General features: G+C 47.3%; 2 protein-coding genes across 7 annotated transcripts; both read left to right on the top strand.

Annotated features, from left to right (window-relative positions):
- Positions 1–93: 93 nt before the first annotated feature.
- Positions 94–10,276, top strand: ccdc126 (coiled-coil domain containing 126). 3 transcript variants are annotated; one of them, XM_088929460.1, is made up of 3 exons: positions 94–167; positions 4,948–5,350; positions 7,195–10,276. In XM_088929460.1, exons 2-3 carry the CDS (start codon positions 5,116–5,118, stop codon positions 7,350–7,352), a joined length of 393 nt encoding a protein of 130 aa, XP_088785586.1. In that variant the 5' UTR covers positions 94–167; positions 4,948–5,115; the 3' UTR covers positions 7,353–10,276. The 3 variants fall into 3 exon arrangements, with proteins under 3 accessions (XP_088785586.1, XP_088785585.1, XP_088785584.1); XM_088929459.1 differs by having other exon boundaries at positions 99–497; XM_088929458.1 differs by having other exon boundaries at positions 111–382.
- A 2,817-nt stretch (positions 10,277–13,093) lies between these two features.
- tra2a (transformer 2 alpha homolog) lies at positions 13,094–18,802 on the top strand. Of its 4 annotated transcripts, none has more exons than XM_088929278.1 (9): positions 13,094–13,278; positions 14,862–14,995; positions 15,281–15,446; positions 15,714–15,767; positions 16,367–16,555; positions 16,873–16,988; positions 17,289–17,387; positions 17,603–17,673; positions 18,258–18,802. In XM_088929278.1, the coding sequence occupies exons 1-9, from the start codon at positions 13,243–13,245 to the stop codon at positions 18,266–18,268; spliced, it is 876 nt and encodes a 291-aa protein (XP_088785404.1). In that variant the 5' UTR covers positions 13,094–13,242; the 3' UTR covers positions 18,269–18,802. The 4 variants fall into 4 exon arrangements, with proteins under 4 accessions (XP_088785404.1, XP_088785405.1, XP_088785403.1 ...); XM_088929279.1 differs by having other exon boundaries at positions 13,105–13,278; positions 15,293–15,446; XM_088929277.1 differs by having other exon boundaries at positions 13,105–13,278; positions 15,293–15,446; positions 17,274–17,387.
- The last annotated feature ends 3,566 nt before the right edge of the window (positions 18,803–22,368 follow it).

The raw sequence follows: 22,368 nt of genomic DNA, 5'->3' as shown, positions 1-22,368 counted from the left end.
AACAAGGAAATTGATCCTTGAGATGCATTTATTAATAATCGCGCGAGGCAAAGCGCGCAGAGAAAAATACATTTCCCACCTCCCCCCGCGGCCGACTCGAGACCGGAAGCGGGAGGCGGGAGCGCGCCGGGCGGCTCCGAGAGCGAGCGAGCCGCTAGCCCGCAGAGGTATAAACACATGTAACGGGAAAACAGGAGCGAGAATGGAAACAGGACGGGGAACCGCGGACATCCGACTGGGCAGAGTGTACAAGGCGGCGGGGTTCTCGGGGAAGGGCGAGTAGAAGCGGGCTGCACCCCCGCTGCGGGTCTCCGGTCCGCCGGCCCGCCGGCTCCGGGCGCTGAGAGCAGTCCGGCTCGGCCCAGCCCGGCTCGGGTGTCCGGTAAGGGAAAGCGCCGCTGCTGTCCGGCCCCTGGTTGGTGTGCCGGAGTGCGGGCGAGGCGAGGAGGGGACAGTCGGCTGACTCTTGGCAGGAAGGAGAAGTTAGCGGTCCTGCTGTAAGTTCTGGCGTGTCCTGATGCGATCTGATGAGACGTTGTCACGGGGTTATCACACCGACGCGTGTTTGTTTCTCACGGTTTGTGAAGTGCTGAAGAGGCGCAGATTCCGAGCTCCTCCACCGGTTCTGCGGGGCCGTTAGCCTTTGACGAAGCGGGTCCTGTGAGGTGCGGTAAAGCAGCGTTCCCTGCGCTCTGTAGGTGTGGAGAGGCCGGAGAGGCGGGGGTGTGCGCCAGGCACAAGCCAGCGGAGCTCCGGTGCCCAGACGGTGTCCTGTCCTCCAGGTGGCCTTTGACCCCCCCCCCCCCCCGGCCTTGCCAGCGTCTCGCCGCCCACATCGCACCTGATCGATCCCAGCCTCGACCCAACCGACAGACTGCAAGCAGGCAACGGGGGAAAAAACCGTGGTTGTGAGCTCATCACGGCGGATATTAACGGCCCGAGTTGCAGGTCATGACAGCCAATTCATTGCAGCACTTATTCCACACACAAAAAGTTTTTGTAATTTAGGAACAGTAGACCGGAAGGCCGGGGAGATGCAGGGTTCAGTAGTAGTGCTGCTCTGCCCCAGTGCCATTGTGCTAGTCTGAATGGGAATGGGCTACAGAGGACACCTGAGAGAGGGTTGACAGGGAGCTCTGAGGGCTGAAATCGGACCTGTCTGGAAGTCCAGCGCCCAGCACACCCCCGCTGCTGCCTGCTCGTGAAATGGCAGCTCGGAATGTCGCTGCTCCTGTCGGGAGTTTAGATTCCAGCTGTGATAAAAACCACAGCTTTGCGTCGATTCCTGGAGAAAACATTCTGCGTGCGGGAGGGGTGTGGCGAACCCCAGGGGGCTGAGCTGTGTGGTGATTTTGATTCTCTGGTGGGGGGGGATTTCTCACTGCCCTGTCGCTCGGTGTGAAACCACCGCGACCGTGTCTATCTGCCAGGGGGCAGAGACAGGTGGGCCGTGGGTCGGACCCGGGCTGCGCTCGTTGTCTCGGCTCCTGTCCCGGAAGCCTGGGAGAGAAGGCTTGCCGCTCGTCTGCTTCCTCCCGCTGTCGGACAGACGGGCTGTGAGTGCGGATAAAACATGACCCGGGAGTGTGGGAGCCGTCCGTTTCTGGGAATGCTGTGGAGAAGGTCTGGGCTCTGGAGTGTCGGAGGCTATCCCTGTGTTTCTGGGAACGCTGTGGAGAAGGTTTGGGCGTCTGTGTGTGTTTCTGAGAACACTGTGGAGAAGGTTTGGACTCAGGGAGTGTCGGAGGCTGTCCGTGTGTTTCTGGGAACGCTGTGGAGAAGGTTTGGGCTCCAGAGGAGGCTGTGTGAGCAAGCTTACATCTAGCTGGAGACATAGGTGTGCTTTTGAGATGCCGTTGTCAATGGAAATTAACTCCCTGCTTTGGAAGAGAACAAGTAGGCCCAGTCTATTCCCTGGAACAAATTGGCCAGCCATGTTGTTGAGGCTGACTGGTAACTTCCTTGAAACAGCTGGTTGAGAATCTACTATAAATGACCAATGGGAACAGAATAGCCTAGTAGTGTGTAATTTTTCCTGTGTTCTTATGCTCAGACAGAGCAATATTTAAGTTTCTTTAGCATTTCCACCCTGAATTCTGTTTTTGTTGGTGTTGCTACTAATGGGTCAGCACGTATGAAGTTGCTTACACAAGTGGTTTTGATAATGATGTAGCACTTCTGCCACAGATCCCAGCAGCCGCAGCTCAGCGAGCCCTGATTGAAACGTGTTTCTGCAGATGCTGGTACTGTCCGCGCAGCATGATAAAGTGAGGCTTGATGCCCAGCAATAAAAATGCTGCATTGCAACGAGGTCAGAGGGGCTCCTTGATAGTACTGCTCACCATTCAGCCTTGGCTGGTTAGTAATTAACTGGGCACAGTTCCTAGTCCGGCTGCCTTTCTTCAAAAAGTGTTTATTGGCAGGTGCTGTGCAAAGATGGAGAGTAAATGTTTGCCGAGCCTCTGCAGGTGTGTTTGGCACACTGAAGGCAAGGTGAGCTGCAGCTGCATCTCCCCGTGTGCAAGGTGGCTGTGCAGCACTGCCGCAGGCCTGCAGGACACAGGGTCAGCCAGTGTTTGTCTTTCCACATGCTGTGGTGCTTTCAAACTGAGAATATTCTTGCTTGTCTAATAATAACAACTTTATTTTATATAGCGCCTTTAAAGGTGGCTTCTCATAGGGTTTTACCGAATGATGACAACAACAAAAAATATACACAAGATATGCACAATGAAAATACACACTGAGAAGGGACAGTAGTTGGGGGTACTGGATACAGTAGGAGCAAAGGGGTAGAGAACAGAACCAGTTAAGAAAAGGCCCTTCTAAAGAAGAATGTTTTCAGTCTTGATGTGAAAGAGTTCAGGGAAGGGCACTCTGATATCCTTGGGGAGAGAGTTCCAGAGCTTGGCTGTGTTTCCCTGTCGTCACCTTCACAGAACCGCGGTGGATTTACTGAGGAAACCCCCCCCACACACATGCACGCACACACCCTGCCTGGAAAAGAGTTTAGAGCAGCCAATCAGAGCTGCACGCAGTTTGTAGGAACTGGGAGGAAACCAGAAAGCACAGGCAAACCACACGCTGACCGGAGCCCCAGCCTGGACCGGCCCCGGCGCCAGGCAGCTGGAATTGAGCTTGTCCTTCCTTAGACCGTAAGAGACCGTCTGTTTGCTTTGTTAGGCTGCGGTGCAGGTGGTGAGTATCGAGTCAGGCAAGTCGCAGTGTCTCCCTCTGTTCACCCTGGAAGCTACAGATGGCAGCGCTCCGCGCCTGTCTCTCTCCTGTCGTCTGTCTGTGCATTTAGTTACCATTGCTTGCTTTGTGTTGGTAAGGCAAGATTGCTTTCTACTTACACTCCCTGGATGTTGTGTAAGAAAGAATTACAAGTGATTTCCTAAGACGGGTTTCCTGTCTGGTTTGGTGGTGCTGTACAGTGCACGACGTACGTCCCCGTGTGAGCTGGCAGAGCTGCGATGGCTGACACCGGGCATGTCCTCCGAGCTGTGAGCTGGGCATGCTACAGAGGTGATCTGGTTCTCCAGTCCTTTAAAAGGGCACTGCATCTCTGGGGCTGCATCGGATGCAGTGAACTCCTCAGGTGAACTGGTTGATGGCTGTCACAGTCAAGCCACTGCAAATTACGCCCACTCTTGTAGAAGTGTTTGGAAGGCGGAAGTCCTCTTCTTGGTGAGATGAGAAGGTTGCTGCCCGTCAGCAGTCCTCAACCAGCCATACAGAAGAACAGGTGACAATTGCGCCATCCCAGTGTGTAGAGTTGGCAGAGACTTGTCCAAAAAGACTCACAGCTGTTATTGCTGCCAAATGCTTACTTACGCTTGACTCAGCAGGGTGGATACTTTTGCTGGTGTATTTTCTGAGTGGGTTTTAGATTTTGTCTTTGTAGTTTTTGCAGATATTTAACTTCTTTCACCCATCGATGCGATCGGTGTCACTGATACATTCTCACTTTAAAAAGGGTATAGACATCACGTGTAAACAACGTGGAGCATCGTTGGAAGATGGTGAATAATCATCGTTATTAAGATGTCTTTCTCCACAGTGCTGTAGTGAACAGCAGATCTGACACTATTTTGATGTATTTTTTGGGTTATTTTGTTGCTCGCACCTGTTCTGGAACAGCCAGTTGTGTGTTTTTCAGTTTGTAAGCTGCCTATGCAAAAGCTCTGCAAGGGATTTGGGTGGTTTCCCGAAACCTAGTAACTGCTGTGAGCCCTGTAGCTGCAGTTACTGAGTTATTAGGTTTTGGGAAACCACCCAAGTCCCTTGCAGAGCTTTTGCATAGGCAGCTTACAAGGTGGCTCTCGGAGAGATGGGTGGCACACGATCAGTGTAGTTTGACTGGTTTCTCAACAGTCTGTGCAAAAATACGGCACCTTGGGTCTCAGGTCCAGCTGGTCCAGCTGTCGGCCCCAGAATTTCCTCTGAAGGTGAAGCTCCAAAACTGCCCCACTTTTTCTCAAAACCTCTAAAAACAAGAGAGCAGAGAAAATACATTTCTGGACTGCTGTGAGATGTGAAGTGGACAGTGGACAGAAGTGTCGTCTACCTACAGTCCCTTCTTAATTCATCTGGTGGAGCAGTTTCTCTCTCCTCCCCCTGTGCCGAATGGCTGCTGTGTGTCTCCCAGGTGGGGTTACTGGTGCAGAATTGCCACCGGGTGCCTCAGGTGGGGTTACTGGTGCAGAATGACATCTGTGCGTCTCCCATGTGGGGTTGCATTTCAGTGGTGGAGGAAGTGTGTGTAAAGTGCTTTAAGATCCTCTGGGGCTCCAGCAGTATAAAACTATGAGGAAATGCTATTAAAAATCCCCAAGCCTTTTCTCCATTGACTTGGAGAGCAGGGAGAGATTCCCTGTCCTTGTGACAGTGCTGGAACCTGGGAAAACTCAGAGATCTTACTAAAAGCTTTGTCTGGTTTTGCAGGGGAACCATTCTTGGCCTGTGGGAATCCCACACTAGAAGCTGGTAGGCAGCCCGGAGAGCTCCCGGCTCCAGCACACAGTTCCCCGTTCCGCCACGGAGGTGAACACCGGACTTCATGTTTGGCACGCAGGCAGCACTCCGGCTCTGTGGTTGTCCTTCTGAAAGACCATGCTTGGGGCTCTGCTTCGGAGAAACATGTCCCAGAAGCTCAGCGTGCTGCTGCTGGTCTTCGGCTTTGCCTGGGGCCTGATGCTCATGAGGTACACCTTTCAGCAGCCCCGGCCCCAGAGCAGCGCCCAGCTGCGGGAGCAGATCCTGGATCTCAGCAGGAAATACGTCAAAGTGCTGACTGAGGAAAACCAGAACGCGGACGGATTGCACGGCACGTCCATGGCTGGATACGGTACGTAGCAGGGGTGCACGATGTCTCGGAGGCCGATATATTATTCTCCGAGAAATAGGAAAATTTAATAATTATTGTTCCGTTCCGTTTATTTATCAAAGTTTATTTGATAAATAAACTCTGACTTGATTTATTATTATCGTTCTGATACTGGAATTGCAGCCGATAAGGCGGCGCCCTGTTTCTGTTCGTGCAACTCGTGTGTTTCATGTGCGCGCTCCGACGCACCAGACTGGGTCCAGTACAGCTGCTGCGGAGGGAAAGTGTCGGCGGTGTGGAACTTTCTCACCCTTTCAGCAGAGGACAACAGAATCGCGATGGGCAACAAATGTTCAGCCGAGGTACAGCGAGGAGGAAACAGAGTAAAGAGTGTCAGTACCACTCATCTGATGAGTCTAATTGAAAACCCGTCATTCTCGTGATTTATTTAAAGAATATGAGGCAGCTGGCATTCGCAAGAGAACAAAAACAGTAGCGAGTGCAGCGATGCCTGTCCAACAGGCATGTGAAAATTGCAGAAAATTTGCCAAGGACAGTCCGAGGGCTAGGGCAGTCACAGACAAAATCGTGGAGTTTATGGCACTCGATGACCGGCCCTTCTCGACCGTGGAGGGTCGAGGATTCCGTCAACTAACTGGGCGCTTGGAACCCCGTTATACTCTCGCAGGCCGCCGCTGCTCTTCTGATGTTGCCTTGCCGGCTCTGTATGACGTTGTCGCCACACACATACACAACCTGATCAAAGCTGACGTCGGAGACATTAGCTTCAAATGCAAAAAAGTAAAATGATCGGTTATCAGTATCTGTGTCGGCCACAACAAACTGTTAATTATCAGTCGTCGTTATCAGCCCAGAAATTCCGTATCGGTGCTTCCCTGGTGTGTAGGTGTGTAGTTTTACTGATGTTTAGGTCCCAGGCTTAAACAGTGGTGTTTCAGTTCAGTAGATCTTTGGGCTTGTGTTTCAGCTATAGGTGTAATAGCAGTGATGATTACTTGCATTCTATATAGTGACTGAATCCCAAAGGATCCCTAAGCACTTTGTACACAAGAGGGGACCTGTGTCATCCACTGAAGTGAGGCTCCGCTCTGGGTGATGTGTGTCAGCCGTTCTGTGCCGAAAGCTCCACTACGCAGCAGATCAGATGTAGGAGTGAGAAACTGCACCACTGACTGAATTAAGGGGAGGCCTTCTCAAGCCTGTCAATTCAATTCAATTTATCTTCATATAGCGCCTTGGGGCAACCTTGTCTGTTCAATACAGACCAGAAGACAACAGAGGAGAGGAACCAAAAACTCCTTAGTAAGGAGAGAAAAACTCTAGGGGTCCAAGGTCAACTGGCTGCCCAACCCCTTTGGGTATGCTAACATTATATAATTTAAAAAAGGAAACGATGAGGGTATTAATCTATCCAGCCATCATATCTTCTGTGTGCAGATCTCTGTAGACCAGTAAATTCCTCCTAAACGATAGCTATATCCTCGATGTGCCTCTTGGATCCATGGCAGTGATGGAGCATTCGACTCAGATGGTGGCCAGTCCGGGCGCCATCCGGACATGTGGGGAGGAGAATAGGATAGTTTGGTCAGAACAGATGTATCTACCTGGTGGGCCAACACAGAGACGCACAATGGCAGGGACAGCAGCACCAGCAGCCATGGTTGCAGTGAGTCACTGCGGAGCAAAAGCAAACCAGAGGTGAGAGGCAGCTGTAAATAAGATCCCCTGCGGGCCGTGAGGACGCAGGGCGGCCCGCGTCGGCACTGTGCGAGGTGTCCCTGTGTCCCTGTGTCCCTGTGTCCCTGTGTCCCTGTGTTCACCTGTGCGGTGTCCCTGTGTTCCAGCCGACCTCCGACGGACGATCGCGGTCCTGCTGGACGACATCCTGCAGCGCCTGGTGAGGCTGGAGGGCAAGGTGGACGTGGCGGCGAACGGGACCGGCGCCGTGACGGCCCCGCCCCTCCCCGGCGGGCCCGCGGAGAGGCCGGGCCGCGGCAGGTAGCTGGCAGCGCCCCGGGGCGCGGCTCGGGCTTGGGGGGCGTCTTCCCCACTGCCCCCCCCCCGCGGCTGTCCGGCACACAGACGTTTCCGAGGGAGAATCTCACCGTGGGAGCCCGTCTCCTCTGGGGTTTATTTGAGCAAAATCCGGTTCCGTTAGCGAACGCTAAGCAGATCCAGGGGATGTGCGGTTTCTGCTCTGAGACGTTGACACACTCGCCTTTATCACTTTAATGCCCCTTTTCACCGTGGAAGACTTCGCCTGGCAGTCGCCGGCTTTCATCAAGATCGTCCGTGATCCTGCTTCAGACGTCTACTTTACAATGTACAGTAAGAGACAAGTTAAAACCCAAAGAATGTAATTATTTGCACTATATATGAAAGCTAGGCTGTTCTTAATAAAAAAAAAATAACCAATGATAAAAACTTAAAAGCGCCAGAATGCAAGCTTTATCCAACTAAAAAAAAGAAACGTATGGCGTGGTGTTGGTCAGGCATCGTTAGTGCTTTTGAAATTGTAAACATCCTGATGTGGAAAGTCATCTGTATTCAAAATCCTGTTTATAAAGACGGGACATCTCAGCAAATTCTGAATGATAAAGCCTTAAGGTCCTGACTATTTCTGTCTAGCAGTGGCTATGACGTGCTCATTGTGTGCCTGATAATAAGTGTATCAATGCAAGATGGATGATGTGGCCCCGGGGGCGGGGGTTCCTGGAGGACAGTGAGCGGGGGGTCTCTGTGAGTCTGCACCCTTCTGCCAGGCTGCCAGGCAGGAGGCTGGCTTGCTTTCCAGCAGGTGTTGCCTGATTTCTCAGCCAGCTGGAAACCAGAAACCCAGAATGGGTCGTGCGGCTCGTGTGTGTGTCCAGGGTCACCGCCGGCCTGGGGCGTCACGCGCCTGCAGGAGTGCAACGGTCTCTCCTGTGCCAGTTGTACATATCGATTACTCACCTGTGCGCCGCCTGTACTGCATTATTAACTTTAGCATTTAAATCAAGGCTAGGCCACGGTAGAAAGGGAGATCCAGATATCCACTTTTTTTGTGAAAAAAAGAGAGCATGTCTTAACAGGCTATCTTCCTTGGGTCTCTGTGTTCTAAAGGTCAAATTGTAAGGAGTGTGACAGTGGATGTTTTGAGCAATTTTTTGTCTCGGGTTACTGTATTGGTGAAAATACATACCTATGACTGAATCGTAATGGTCATTCTGATATTGAAGACTGAGGGGAGAATGTACTTGGCTAAAATCTGCCTCTTTCACAAGACTGCAGGGAGCACTCATTCAGCTTCATACGCCTTAACCTTTATCGCTTAGAGAGAGTGTGAAGGACGCCAAGGGGCGGCTACAAGAGAGAGAACGAGACGGTTTCTTCATCTTCTGCCTCACGTCCACTCAGAACGTTCGCCAGTTATGGAGAGCAGCTGATCTCGGTCTACATTTACACTCTCGCCCGCTGTGGGAGAGTCTCGTGACAGACCTGACAGCGAATGTGGAGCGACACTTTGTTACAGTGTGGTCACTCACTACAGGGGTCTCGCCTGTCGATTGGGACGTTGCTGAGGTAGTGCCCTTCCACAAAACACAGACAAAACTGAAGCAAGTAACTTCAGACCAACAAGAAGCCTGTCGGTCTGTTGCCTATAAGGTTGCGCAAATGCAGATTGTAAATGACCTACAGGAACATTTGTATAGTTGTGGGACTCGAGGGGATTATGCAGGTTCGGCTAATATTGATCTTTCAGCAAGCAACAGCAGTACTGCACACGGAGAATACATCACAGTTTATTCAGAAGGCCTTTGACAAAGTTCCTCATAACAGATTAATTCTCATAATTCAGGAAGCTATTTGAGAAAATGCATCTGGCTGGAGCAAGAGCTGGATATTTGGAGTATGAAACAGAGGCAAGGGCTCTGACTGGGGTGATGTGATTAGCACTTCCTGTTTTGTGTCAACGATCAAAATAAAATTCTGACATCGTTATTGAACTAGTGATCTTTGGGGATAGAATAGAAGGATTAGTGGACTTTTGAAGTTGCCAAGGAAATTCCAGAGGATCAGAATTCAAGACTGGGCAAAGATCTGGCAGATGACATCACTTAATGCAGACAAGTGCAGAGCAGCTGGTAGCAAAACCAAACTATAGATTGAAATGGGCAGCTTGAGCTGAGATTGAAAAGGCTACTTATGAAAAAGACTTTGTTTACCATTGTGGGAAACCAGTAGATTGTAGCAAATAGACTGTTAGGATGTATAGTTGAAAGTCTGGAACTGTAATGAAGTGGTGTTGTATTAAAATTGTACAATGCAATAGTAAGACCTGTGTACAATTTAGAACAATTTATTTACCAGTCGGTGCTCAGGAGTGACTGCTCTGGAGTCAGCGTAGTGAAGATCCATCTGGTCCATTCCAGGGCTCAGAGGATATCTGATCCTAATAGGCTAAAAACACTGAATCTTTTCAGTCTTCAGCTGAGAAGATTAAGAGGGACCTGATCCAAGTCTTCAACTGCATCGACAAAGCCAACCCAGCAGACCTATTCAGGATCGACGATGGGCCTCCTGTAGTGTGTAACCCTTGTTTTTAGTCCGAGGCAGAATGAATGGAAAGGACACAGCAGGGTGTTTCTTTGATTTCTGAGTGCTCACAGCCTGTATTCTCGCGTCTTGTATAGTTTCCCTCAGTTGAAAGGTAAAAAAATGTCCATTGTTACTTCTGAAAATTTCAGCACTTGAAACGTGTACCTAGAAAAGCACCATGCAACTTTGTCAGGTATTCAAAATTTTCTATCACTTCTGTATTTTTTTTTTCCTTGTTGCATCCAAGTTCATATCAAATGATAAACCACTGTTCATTGTTTTTACACAGACAAAGGGTCTCATCAGATATTGAACTCAATAATCAATAAATCTATTTTGATTACTTTCCTTCAGTGAATTGCCTTTTTTCTCCTAACTATACACATATACAAGGGGTGGACAAAATAATGGAAACACTAAGCAGCATATAAATATTAACTGGAAAGGAGTTGGGCCTCCCTTTGGCTTCAGAACACCCTCAGTCCTTCCTGGAATACTGTTACACAAGATTTTAACCTTTTCTAGCAGGAGAGTAGTTGAAGTAGGGAGCTGCATCAGCATGCGTAGGCTGCACAGGAACAAGGAAAGGTTTATTCCCTGCTGAAAAGAGAAGAAAGGAAACAACGTTTTGGCTGTGGAGCCTTCTTCGGGTGAAGAAGAAGGCTCCACAGCCGAAACATTGTTTCCAACAAAGGTATATATAAGTCTTTTGTGCTTGTAGGTTCCAGACCTTCAAACATCAACAAATCAAACTCAAAAACAAAAAGCAGATTTTCTCTCAGCAAATGACAAAGAGGAGCACTGTTACAATTTGCACTGGCACTTGCAGAAACAAAAGGTCATGCTAACATGTGATTCAGTAAAGGTTAAGGGAGAAAACATAACGTCCATGTTTCCTAAGCCAAACACCTTGTGAAAGGCGAGGCAGCTTATTTCCAACAGAATGGCAAACTTTATTTCTTTGACGAACAGTCACAGGGGTATAGCACAAGTATCTCCACTTCCTTTCTTCAAGAGGACAGCCTCCAGCTCTTTGAGAGATGAAGCAGGGGGATATCAGCTCCGAAATCAACGTTCCAGAGCTTCCCATTCAGGTTCAGCGATGTTTATCTGGATCAGATCTGGTGACTAGAGAGGCCATGGAAGGTGTTGGACTTCCTGTCCTTGTGTTTGTGAAGCCACACTTGAATCTGTACGTCAGGGTGTGTTGGGTTGTTATCCTCTTGGAATTTGGGAACGTCTTGAGGAAATAGTTTTTCACCGTTCTGTGGTGTGGGGGAGACTGGACCCGACAGTCCAGCTTCTGGGGGTGCACGCGTGCTGACCTATCGGAGCGTAGTGCGGGGGTGGCACTGACCAGAGTGGACAAAAGGACACGGTATCTGTTCTGGCTACTGGTGTGCGTAACGAAGAGGGAACTTTGGAACACGAGGAATTCCCTTGTCCTGCACAACATGGAGAGGGGAGTCGGGGAGCTGCGGGGGAAACCCCCTGTGGACTCGAGAGGGAAAATGAAGAGGGGCGTGCGAGAGTGGGGGTTCTCTGCAGCGAGGGAGAGTGGAAGAGACTGAGGCCCCCTCAGAAAGGCTGAAGATAACATAACACCCTGCCTGAAACCACTCCTGTGAGCGTTCAGGCAGTCACAGTGTAAGAGCTGGACAGGAGGACTAGGCCAACGAGTCCCCCAGCCTCTGGCCTGTGGAAATGTAAACAGTAACCGTTGATGCTGAAGGGCTTTCGCACCTCAAATGGCCCACAGAAACGAATGTCCAGAGACGTGATCGTCTCAGATAACATGCATCGCATGTAACTGTTTTCAGAGCTGTAATAAAATTTATTTTTGCAAGAAATAAAGCATAAACCCATCCAGATGTAGGGAAAAGAGTAAAAAATGTCTCATCAGGCCATATTGCTTTCTTCCACTGTTCCGAACTATAGGTTTTGTTGTGACTGGGTCACAGAGGTGTAGGTTCTTTTCTGTGTTAATTTATGAGGTAGTTTTTTTGTGTTTTTTACCAACTATCCTGTGAAGTGTCCATCTGTCCCTGTCAATGAGCTTTGACCTGCAACCACTTTCCTGATGCCGTTTTCCCTTGTGTGGCGCGTGTCCTCATGATGTTTGACACCCTTCCCCCTGACACATTAAATCATGTTGCACTTTCTGTGACTGACGCACCTGCAGTTCAGTCACCAACTACTTCATCTCTTTCAACATCTGTTGGATCTCTTAGGTTCATTTAGAAATTCACATATTAAAGTGCAGATTTTAAGATGTTGCTTATAGAAGAAATATATTGGTAGTAAGTATTGAAATTAATATGATCCTAGAAGAGGCTACATATGAAAAATACTTAGATGTTGAGGTTGACACATCTTTTACATCTTCTAGACAATGTAGAGAAGTAAATGAAGAGACAAACAAAGTGCTAAGATATGTAGTGACCAGTGGATATGGAGACCAATGGACACAGTCTAAGGACAGTTCCATCGTACTGCCTGACCAATGGGCATGGAGACAGACCATTACACCACACTGCCTGACCAATGGGCAATGAGACAGACCGTTACACCACACTGCCTGACCAATGGGCATGGAGACATACATATTCATTTTGTCAATGTCTTTATCAAGGGCGATTTACTGGTAACAGAGTTACCATGGACATTGTCAACTTAGATCCAGCTGTACAAAAAAGTTGCTACCACCAAACCTCCTCACTATCCTCCAAAAACATATACCAAAAGGAATATTTGTAGACATTACCATATGTTAAATCATAGCAACCATAACAATTTATGTGTTAGATCATATTTATTCTGTTCAGGTACAAACTTTAAGAAAAAAATAGTGAAGAGATAACCGCAATTCCAATCTAAGAACACTGGACCAAGGCAGAGGAAACAAACAGTATCACACATTCACAAATGTGCTTAGACCTGGTCGTCTTCTTCTTATCTTATTTGCTTATGCCACTGAATGTTGTGAATTAATCGAGTTATTTTATGCTTCGTGTCTTTATTTTGAAAATAAACTGCCTTTGATAGTAGCGCCAGTTGCATAACACAAGCTTGCGACACCACCCGCCATTTTGTACTCTCGCTGAGGCTCATGGGAAGAAGAAGGGCGGGCTTTGTGACGTAAAGCGCTCGTGCCCCACCTCCCGTGAGCAATAAAAACCGAAAACAGCCCGTCGCCATTTTCTCAGGCTAACACAGGCAGCAACGTAGGTTGTTTTGTAAGAATTTCTAAATATTTTTTTTCCTTTTAGGGTTAGCAGTAGATTTGTTTTATATACTTTAAACGTCCGTAGAAAATGAGTGACATCGAGGACAGCAATTTCGGAGGACGAGTAAGTATTTTTAGTTAAAACGATATGTAGTTACGTGTGTTTTTTTTCAGGTCGTTGTGCCTTTTTTTCGGGGGGGGGGCTGCCGTCGCTTCAGTAGAAATAAAGCAGTGCTGGTACATCACGTATCTAGTCAGGAAAACCTTGATGTTTGTTTGTTTTTTTTAAATATAATATTATGTCGAAGGCGGACTGACGTAGCCGAGCGTTAGGCGAGTCGGCCGAGGCGCCGCTCGAGCCGCGCCGCTCGCGGCGGGAGCGGGCCCGGGTTGCCGGGGTGACCGTGCGGCGGGCTCGGCGGAGAGGCGGCTGTAAGCCGGCCGGACTCCCGTCGGCCGTGTGAAAGCTTAGAGCTGCAGCCGGAGGGGGGGGGGCAGTGCCGGCCGCCGAAGGCTCTAGAAGTCGGTGCAGGCTTGCAGCCTGTCGGCAGGAGCGGCAGGGATGCGGGCACGGCTGCACTCCGATTAGCCGCGGTTCAGCGGAGTCCGTCGCGGCGGAGAGCGTGTGGGGCGGCCTGTGCTTGTCCGTTTTGAAGCGCACTACCTCGCCGACCGCTGTCCGGGCTCTTGTTTTAATGCTCACTGAAAATGATCCTAGCGATCCGACGCATTGGTCGTTTTGAATTTGCCAGCTCCGTGTCCTCGTCAGCCCCTGGCGCTTTGCTAGACAATATCTATATTTTGCGTGTAGAGAAGTACGCGTGGTCTTCCGTGGCTAGGAGGTATGATTTAAAGTGAAATCAAAGTCTTCAGCAGCCCTTTGTGTTGCAGCTTTTTGTTGGTGCACCCTGGGTCTGTAATGGCGTGCATCATAAGTGGGTTACCTCCGTACAAGGCCTGTAAACATTTGTGTAGCAACTAGTGCAATTGTTCTTTTTATCCTGCTGGATAAGATCTTTTTTTTTTAACTTGCCTTTTAACGTATAGAAAGATCCAGCAGGCATTTTTTTCTTTTCAAACCCCATGTTCTTAATTATACTGAATGTTCTTTTTTCGTTAAGGTAATTGATCGTGAAGGATTTGAAGAGTATTATCCAAGAATGTGGAAGAATATCCAAGATAAAAGAAGGCTAATGAAAATTTGTACAGATCAGAAAATAAAATGTGAAGGGAAAAAATGAACGGAAGAATGGTCAGATAGAAGCACGTGCGTTGTTAAGTCTTAAGTGAAACGGTTTCAATTTGGGGAAGAAAACCCGGAATATGAAACGGAAAAACGAAGAATGAAGAACAGTAGAAAGCCTGAGAGAAGTAGCATTAAAAGAATCTGGAAGAATGAATGAGTCCTAGGTTAAGTAAACGTATGGTTTATGTTCCAAGTGTCTGTATTCTCCTATTTGTAGTCTAAAATGCATGATCAATGTAGTTTATACTATGGTGATCAGGTGTAAGTAGGGAAATGTGTTTAATTCAAGGGATACTGTTATAATACTGTCAAATTAAACAGTAGAGGGTGATTTATTTTAATAAAATGAAGTGATGGAATCTTAACCCTTTCTCCTACAGCACATGAAGTTCTGTTAATTTACTGAAACCTGAGCGTGTGTGTTATGCAGCGTGTTTTTTAACGTGCCCCTGTAACACTAGGAGTCCCGCTCTCAGTCGAAATCAGACCGAGGCAGCCCCGCTCACGTAAAGTCCGAGAGCAGGTCTGCGTCCCACAGCCCCTCCAGAGCCTCCAAGCGGTCCGAGTCCAGGTCGCAGTCCAGGTCCAAGTCCAGGTGAGTCCTGCGTGCTGTGTGAGAGGCCCTTGCAGTGTGGACACCCCACGCAGTCTTGGCTGGATGGGGGCCGTGCTGCTTTGGTTTTTTTTTTCTCCGAGACGGGTCGGGCGGCCGCTTGATGTGGGGGCTTGAATGCGTCCGACATCGCGTCTGTATTTCAGGCCGTTTCACTGTGAACGGTCGGAAGCCCAGTGATGGGGTTCCCCCTGCCCGTTGGTGTTGGTGTTTTCCCATTGCGTTGGGCGGCTCTCACTGTTTCTGGGGGGTCCCTCCTGCCCCCAGGTCGCGCTCCAGGAGGCACTCCCACCGGCACTACACCCGCTCGCGCTCCCGCTCCCACTCGCACCGCAAGAAGTCCCGCAGCCGCTCCTACTCCCCGGACTACCGGCGCAAGAAGAGCCAGAGCACCTCGCCCATGTCCAACCGCCGCCGGCACACGGGCAGCAGGGTGAGTCTCCTCCGCACGCGGCTCGCTGCCGCGCGTCCTCTCCCTCATCGAGCACGTGAACGCACTTCTCGGGCATTGCTTCTGCTGATGTTCTCCAGCTTCAGTCTTGAGCTCTGATTTGCATGGTTTGTGGAATTTTAACATTTGCTTTGATACTGATGCTGTAATTTTGCCTTTGCCCGATGAAATATGATTTGTACATTTTACTGATCAACAGAAAGAACACTGTGGAATTAAACAATTTTAATAACCCCTTTTATTCAACAGACCAGATTCAGCAATGACTTCAAAAAAGAAACATACAGTCATAGTGATGCCAGGGTATGTTGAAATTTATCCATCTTTTTAAAACTGAATAGGTAGCTTTACGTAGATGTGAATGAGTGTCTAGAAATGAGGTGTCGGATGTTTTTTTATGTATATTGTGATGTTTTTGGAGGATTTTGGAAGGCAGTTTTTCAAAAGGGGTTATTAAAACTGTCAAAACAGTTACCCACAAATGTAAACTCTGTTTTTGTCGTTTTTATTGTAAAACCTTAAATTAGTGCTCTGTGAACATTTAAATGTAATGGAAATAATTACCTTAGTTTAAAGAGGGCTGTATATTTACTTACAGGCTTTTGGACCTTTTAAAGTGTTATTTACTTACATTTACCCATTAGTTTTCATATTCCATCTTGTCTTCTGGAGGAGAGTATTATTTGTATTGATAAATTAAGTGGAGTCTGTGTTGAAAACTTTATCGCTGTTGACAAGACGAGCCTTGCTTTAAACAGTGTTGCTTGAGCTGTGGTCTGTCTCCAGGCAGTTAGGGAAACTGGAAGTACACTCCACACTACTGTAATAAGTGAAGCTTTAGTGTGAAAAAAACTATATTGCACTACTATATACTACTATCAGTGAGATGCGTCTCCCTGCAGGCCAACCCTGACCCGAACACCTGTCTGGGGGTGTTTGGCCTGAGCCTGTACACGACGGAGCGGGACCTGCGCGAGGTGTTCTCCCGCTACGGCCCGCTGGCGGGGGTCAACGTGGTGTACGACCAGAGGACCGGCCGCTCCAGGGGCTTCGCCTTCGTCTACTTCGAGAGAATCGACGACGCCAAGGAGGTGGGTTCCCTGGCCCGTCCGGCGCCAGGCTGGGGCGGTTTGAGCAGGGCAGCTGAAGGGAAGCTAGATGAGCGCCTTCTGGCGGTTTGGGGGTTTAGGAGCGCGGTGCCACTCCACAGTGTCTGTAGCAAAGTGCATAACGAGCTCATCTGAGCTGTTCTGGACAGTTCCGTGCCACAGACTGAAATGTACCGCTAGGTGGCAGTGTAGTACAGTAATACACGGTCTCCTTTTCTGCGCTTTTTGCCAGTTAGTTGTGCACCTCTGTGCAGGGTAAGGGCTTTCAGTAGGTGTAACCCTGTTCTCTGTGCACTTAGGCAATGGAGCGTGCCAACGGAATGGAGCTGGATGGGAGGCGCATCAGAGTGGACTACTCCATCACGAAACGCCCACACACGCCCACCCCTGGCATCTACATGGGACGGCCCACCCAGTAGGTTTCTCTTGAGTTCCGCTGACAGATGTCTACTTGTGGCACAACGACATCATTGCACACAAGCCAGTCCGGGATTTTTGGTGCTAGTTTACATTTTGCTTAGAATTACGAGGTCATGTTTTTTTTGTGTGAGATGCATTAACTTTATAATGAAATTTTCTCATGGCGATTTTTCTGTTTTTGATTTAGTAGTCTACAGGAATTCAGTTGTGCTGAATAATTCCATGTTGTATTCTGCCAGCAGCAGAGGTGGGGGAAACCCACTTTTTTATTGAAAAGTAGTGTGTTCTCCTACAGCAATGGTGGCAGCAGTAGCGGTGGGCGTCGCCGGGACTCTTACTACGACAGAGGCTACGATAGATATGACAGATACGACGAGTACGATTACAGATACAGGTAAGCTAGCGCGTGTTGGTATTCTGTGTAAACTAAGTGCATCATCTAACCTCATCTGGTATAAAAAGATGACGGGCAGCTGTGTGTGAAAGCCCGTGCCTCTGAAATTGTAAAAAGTTGCCCTGATGTGACCATTGGCTATAAATGTCAAATGCTTTGTGAAAGATCTTGTGCGAAACTTGTTGTTCACGTTGTGTTAATTTTCTCCCCTGTAGTCGGAGGCGATCCCCGTCCCCGTATTACAGCCGATACAGATCCCGCTCCCGGTCCCGCTCGTACAGCCCCCGTAAGTATTCGACAGGACTGTCCAGCGCCGGTGCTGTCCCTGTGCCTGGAGAGCTTTCCAATAGTGTCCTCACTGCGCCACTGGGAGCCGAGCGGTCGTCCCCGTAGGGGAGTAGTGTAGCTGAAACGGGATACGCTCTGCTAGGGCTGCACGTCAGGGCCTGGTGTCCACACATCTGCTGGTCACGGTGTTGTGAGGGACCCTGGTGAATGACACTGACCTGCTGATAGATCGGTGGCTGAGAGATGGTGCTCCGTGGTTTTAACATCGCCACATTGCTGTGCCATTCTTGAGGTCTGATGAGGTTGCGAATGTGTGTCGGCCTGTCGAGGGAAGGCGATACAAGTTGAGCTCCTCTGCCCGCTGGCGTTCCCAGATGGCAGTTTAGTGGGAGTTTTTCTGGGGCAGTGAGATCAGCATCCAGCCATATGTAGGTGAATCTATACCCTTAAGTTCATCAATGAAAATTGACAGGACCATTCTGGGTTAAGGGCATGGTGTCTTTAATTGTAGTCTGCACCTGCAATTAAGACCTTTATGTTGCAGTCATACACTGAGATGACTTTTTTGTCTTTTTTTTGCAGGGCGATACTAAGGAGAAGAGAACACTTTGGGAAGTTTTTTTCATATTGGATCTTTATAAGTTCTTTGACTTTTTTAAAAGAAATGTGGTAACTTTTGTGGCATTTTAAAAATGTATGCCAACACTTATTACTTAAAAGCTGTTTCTAATTCAACTGAGTGTGATTACCATAAAAGGTCATGTTTACTTTTTGATAGTGTCTTGTATAAGTTGTTTTTGTTGGACTTTTCGTTCATCCGTGTACAGCATAATGAGGTAATTCAGAATATAAAACTTTTATTTTTCTTGTGTATACTACGTATTCATTGTGATTTTTCCTTATCTCAGTTGCAAGCATAGAGAGGCAGATTTGTTTCTGAATCATTATCCTGTTGTGAATATTGTCAGTTAATAGTTTTTTGAAACCAGGTAAACTCCTGAGCAAAGTTTGCTTTGAACAGAAAATGTCATTCAGTTCAGATATGATGAACTGGTTTATTTTGATAGGATGTGATTGTTTTTCTTTTTTTTTTTTCAAAAACCAAATTAAAATTTATTTAAAATTGACTTGCCTTTCTGGTTTCATGTCTTTTACATTTTTGTAGATTTTAAAACAAACCTAACACTATCATTAACTCCTTCTAGACAACTTCAGCCTGTTAATTTGTGGTTTGCAGAATACAATTCTCACTCCTTTTATCTCTTCCTGAAGTGAATATTGCAGTGTCCTGCTTGCAGTCTATCTTTACACTTAAAAAGCGGCAACAAGCTTAGCAGCTGGACTCTTAGCTTCCTGTTTGTTCATATTACTCTTGTTCTTGAATCTGGAACCTGGCATTATCATGTTGTGACTTCTGAGTCTTTGAACTTTGGTTTGTTCCCTTGTACAATTATCTCTTGCTTCCTACGACATTTGATCCCAAGACCAGACTGAACTTCTGTGTCCAAGCACTTAAGAGTGGAATGCGTTTCCAAATGCAGTTTAACACTTTTGACTTTAACCATTTCCAGTTGGTGTCCGAATATCAAAGACTTGTGACCCTGAACATTCTGACTTGGTGGAAGTTCACTGTGTGTATCTTGACACTGAGGCTGGTATTAGAACTGAAGATGTGACCTACTGTTCTATGGTATGATATTTGAGATTCATGCTAAATTTTAACATCTGGGATTCTGGCAAGCTTGTAAAATGTAGAAGTAACAAAATGGAAAGCTGTCCTAAGGTTGCATAACTTCTTTAAGAAGCTCAAAACGGCCATTACTTTTGCCTGCTTTAAGCAGAACAGGCCAAAGGTCACAAGCTGCTAGATAGGCAACAGTATAGCGCTCTGGTCATGAATGCCATTTTAATCTGCAAGTTACAGAAGTACAGTGTGGTAAGGCTCAGATTGTATTCTTAATGTTTATGTAAAGTATACAAATACAAACCAGTATATAGTAGAGCACTTCTTTATTCTACAGTCAGTGTAGAATAACAAATGATATTTTACTTTTTGCAGCACAGTCGAATAGCTTAAACAATTTTTATCTATTTTTTTCCCTCCACAGATTTTAAAACTATTATAGTAGGTGTTACAGATCCTCCTTGCTGATAAGTTGAGAGGTCTGTCAGATAACTCCATGCACTGTACAACACAAGGTAACCCTCATTAAATAGAAATCCAGGATCTAGCTAAACTTCACAGAAAGCTGGAATGTCAAATAAGCTCTGTTAAAGTTTGAAGACCCCCCTTTGACCTCATTTGCCTTACAGATTTGACCAGGAATCAAGGCAGCAGTGGTCATATTGCACATGTATGTTGTGCTGTAAATAGACTTGTGAGTACTCGCTACTCACCTTTGAAAAGTCTTGTTTGGACCGAAGGACACTATTTTGGGTCGCGCATCAAACTGAACCTAACTCCATCCTCTGGCAAACTGATGGATGATGGGCAGTGCCATATACCTCATGACTCAAGTATCCACCGTGGGTTTCATGCAGCTTTCAAACAGAGCAAGCAGAGTGGTGCAGTACACTGTAAAGGTTAATTCCACACGGAAAAGATTAACCTTTCTGCTGCATGTGGGAATCGAGGGGCAGGAATGTGTGAAAGTGTTGGGGAAGATGGAAAACTAATTCCGTGGGAGTGCAAAAACCTGTCAATGGAGAGGTTGTCGGTGTGGTAAAGGATGTACCTTATATCCCTGCTCTTTCCTACTTTTCAGAATGGAATTAACCTCTGTGTCGTTGCTTGGCCCTTCCAAATATGGTTGTCAGCTCTTTTCTCTTCACCTGAAATGTGCCAGTACTTCAGAGAAACGGCCTCTGCCCGTGATAAAAACTTGCAATGGTCAAAACAGGTGTCCTGCGATAGGCAGCGGGGGTGAACCTGCCCTGCGCGTTCAAGTGGATCGAGAAGTGGCAACCCAGGAAGCACCACCTTAGAGAAAGGGTTGGTTCCTGCCAATGTGTCTAGAGCTCAAGAGGGTTCAGACAGATTGTTGCACTCGTTGCTGCCTCTGGCCCCCTGTACCATCTCATTGCAGAGCGTGCCCGCTTTTAAGTGGACAGAAAACTGAGAGCATGCTTTTAAAGGCCCCTAGGGGGTGCTGTCCCTCCTGTCTGTCCAGGCATTACCAAAAGCTTTAAGTGACCTTAGCGCCGGGCACTGATGCCAATTCACTGATTGTGAATCTTCTATCGGGATCCTTCCTAATCTGTATTTAACTCGAAAGAGATGCCCTTACCCACAGGAATGACTGACTCTCAACAGGACTGATTCCAGAGCAACAGTAGCTTTCTATAGGGAAGTAATCAAAATTGAACACAAATATTACACAAGGTCCTACTTCTGCAGCGTACAATTTTAACATAACATCTTGATTTAAATTTAATGTGTTTAACTACATATGCCGATATTCTGTTCAGCTTTCTGCTGTTTAGAAAATGAGAATGTGGCAACATGAACAATCCGAGCGTTTTCATAAGCAGCACCTTCGAGCTCATTTTCCTGTCTTGCGTTTAACGTTTTTGCAACCTGCATCTACTGCAACTCCTTTCAGCTCGGTCACAGAGCGCTTCAGCACAAGGCAGTGGTACTCCAGGCCTCTGCCATTCCTGCAAAGCCCGGGCAGGTGTTGTGCTGGATTCCAGGTCAGGATAACCACATCTTCCTGAAGCCTCGCACTCTGTTAACGCAGGGGGACACCTTTACAACTGCAGAAGTGAAATTTCTTTCCATGACAACAAGGTTTCAGAACTGTTCTTCTTCTAATTTACTCCATTTAGACTGTCGCTGTCCCAACACCAGGTGTAGCTAGAATGCTGGAAGTCAGTCAGTTCTCTCAATTTAAACTTCTGAAGTGTATTACGTTTTTATGATTATTACTGTTTTCTTTGATCAAAGTAAAAATACTCTTAATATGTAAATATATACAGTGGTGTGAAAAAGTGTTTGCCCCCTTCCTGATTTCTTATTTTTTTGCATGTTTGTCACACTGAAATGTTTCAGATCATGAAACAAATTGAAATATTAGACAAAGATAACACAAGTAAACACAAAATGCAGTTTTTAAATGAAGGTTTTTATTATTAAGGGAAAAAAAAATCCAAACCTACATGGCTCTGTGTGAAAAAGTGATTGCCCCCTAAACCTAATAACTGGTTGGGCCACCCTTAGCAGCAACAACTGCAATCAAGCATTTGCGATAACTGGCAATGAGTCTTTTACAGCGCTGTGGAGGAATTTTGGCCCACTCATCTTTGCAGAATTGTTGTAATTCAGCCACATTGGAGGGTTTTCGAGCCTTAACCGCTTTTTTAAGGTCATGCCACAACATCTTAATCGGATTCAGGTCAGGACTTTGACTAGGCCACTCCAAAGTCTTCATTTTGTTTTTCTTAAGCCATTAAGAGGTGGACTTGCTGGTGTGTTTTGGATCATTGTCCTGCTGCAGAACCCAAGTGCGCTTTAGCTTGAGGTCACAAACAGATGGCCGGACATTCTCCTTCAGGATTTTTTGGTAGACAGCAGAATTCATGGTTCCATTTACCACAGCAAGTCTTCCAGGTCCTGAAGCAGCAAAACAGCCCCAGACCATCACACTACCACCACCATATTTTACTGTTGGTATGATGTTCCTTTTCTGAAATG

The sequence above is a fragment of the Atractosteus spatula genome, chromosome 12 (genome assembly GCF_055471065.1).
Source record: "Atractosteus spatula isolate fAtrSpa1 chromosome 12, fAtrSpa1.hap1, whole genome shotgun sequence".
NCBI classification, from domain to species: Eukaryota; Metazoa; Chordata; class Actinopteri; order Semionotiformes; family Lepisosteidae; genus Atractosteus; species Atractosteus spatula.
This window is presented reverse-complemented; position numbering and strand designations above follow the sequence as displayed.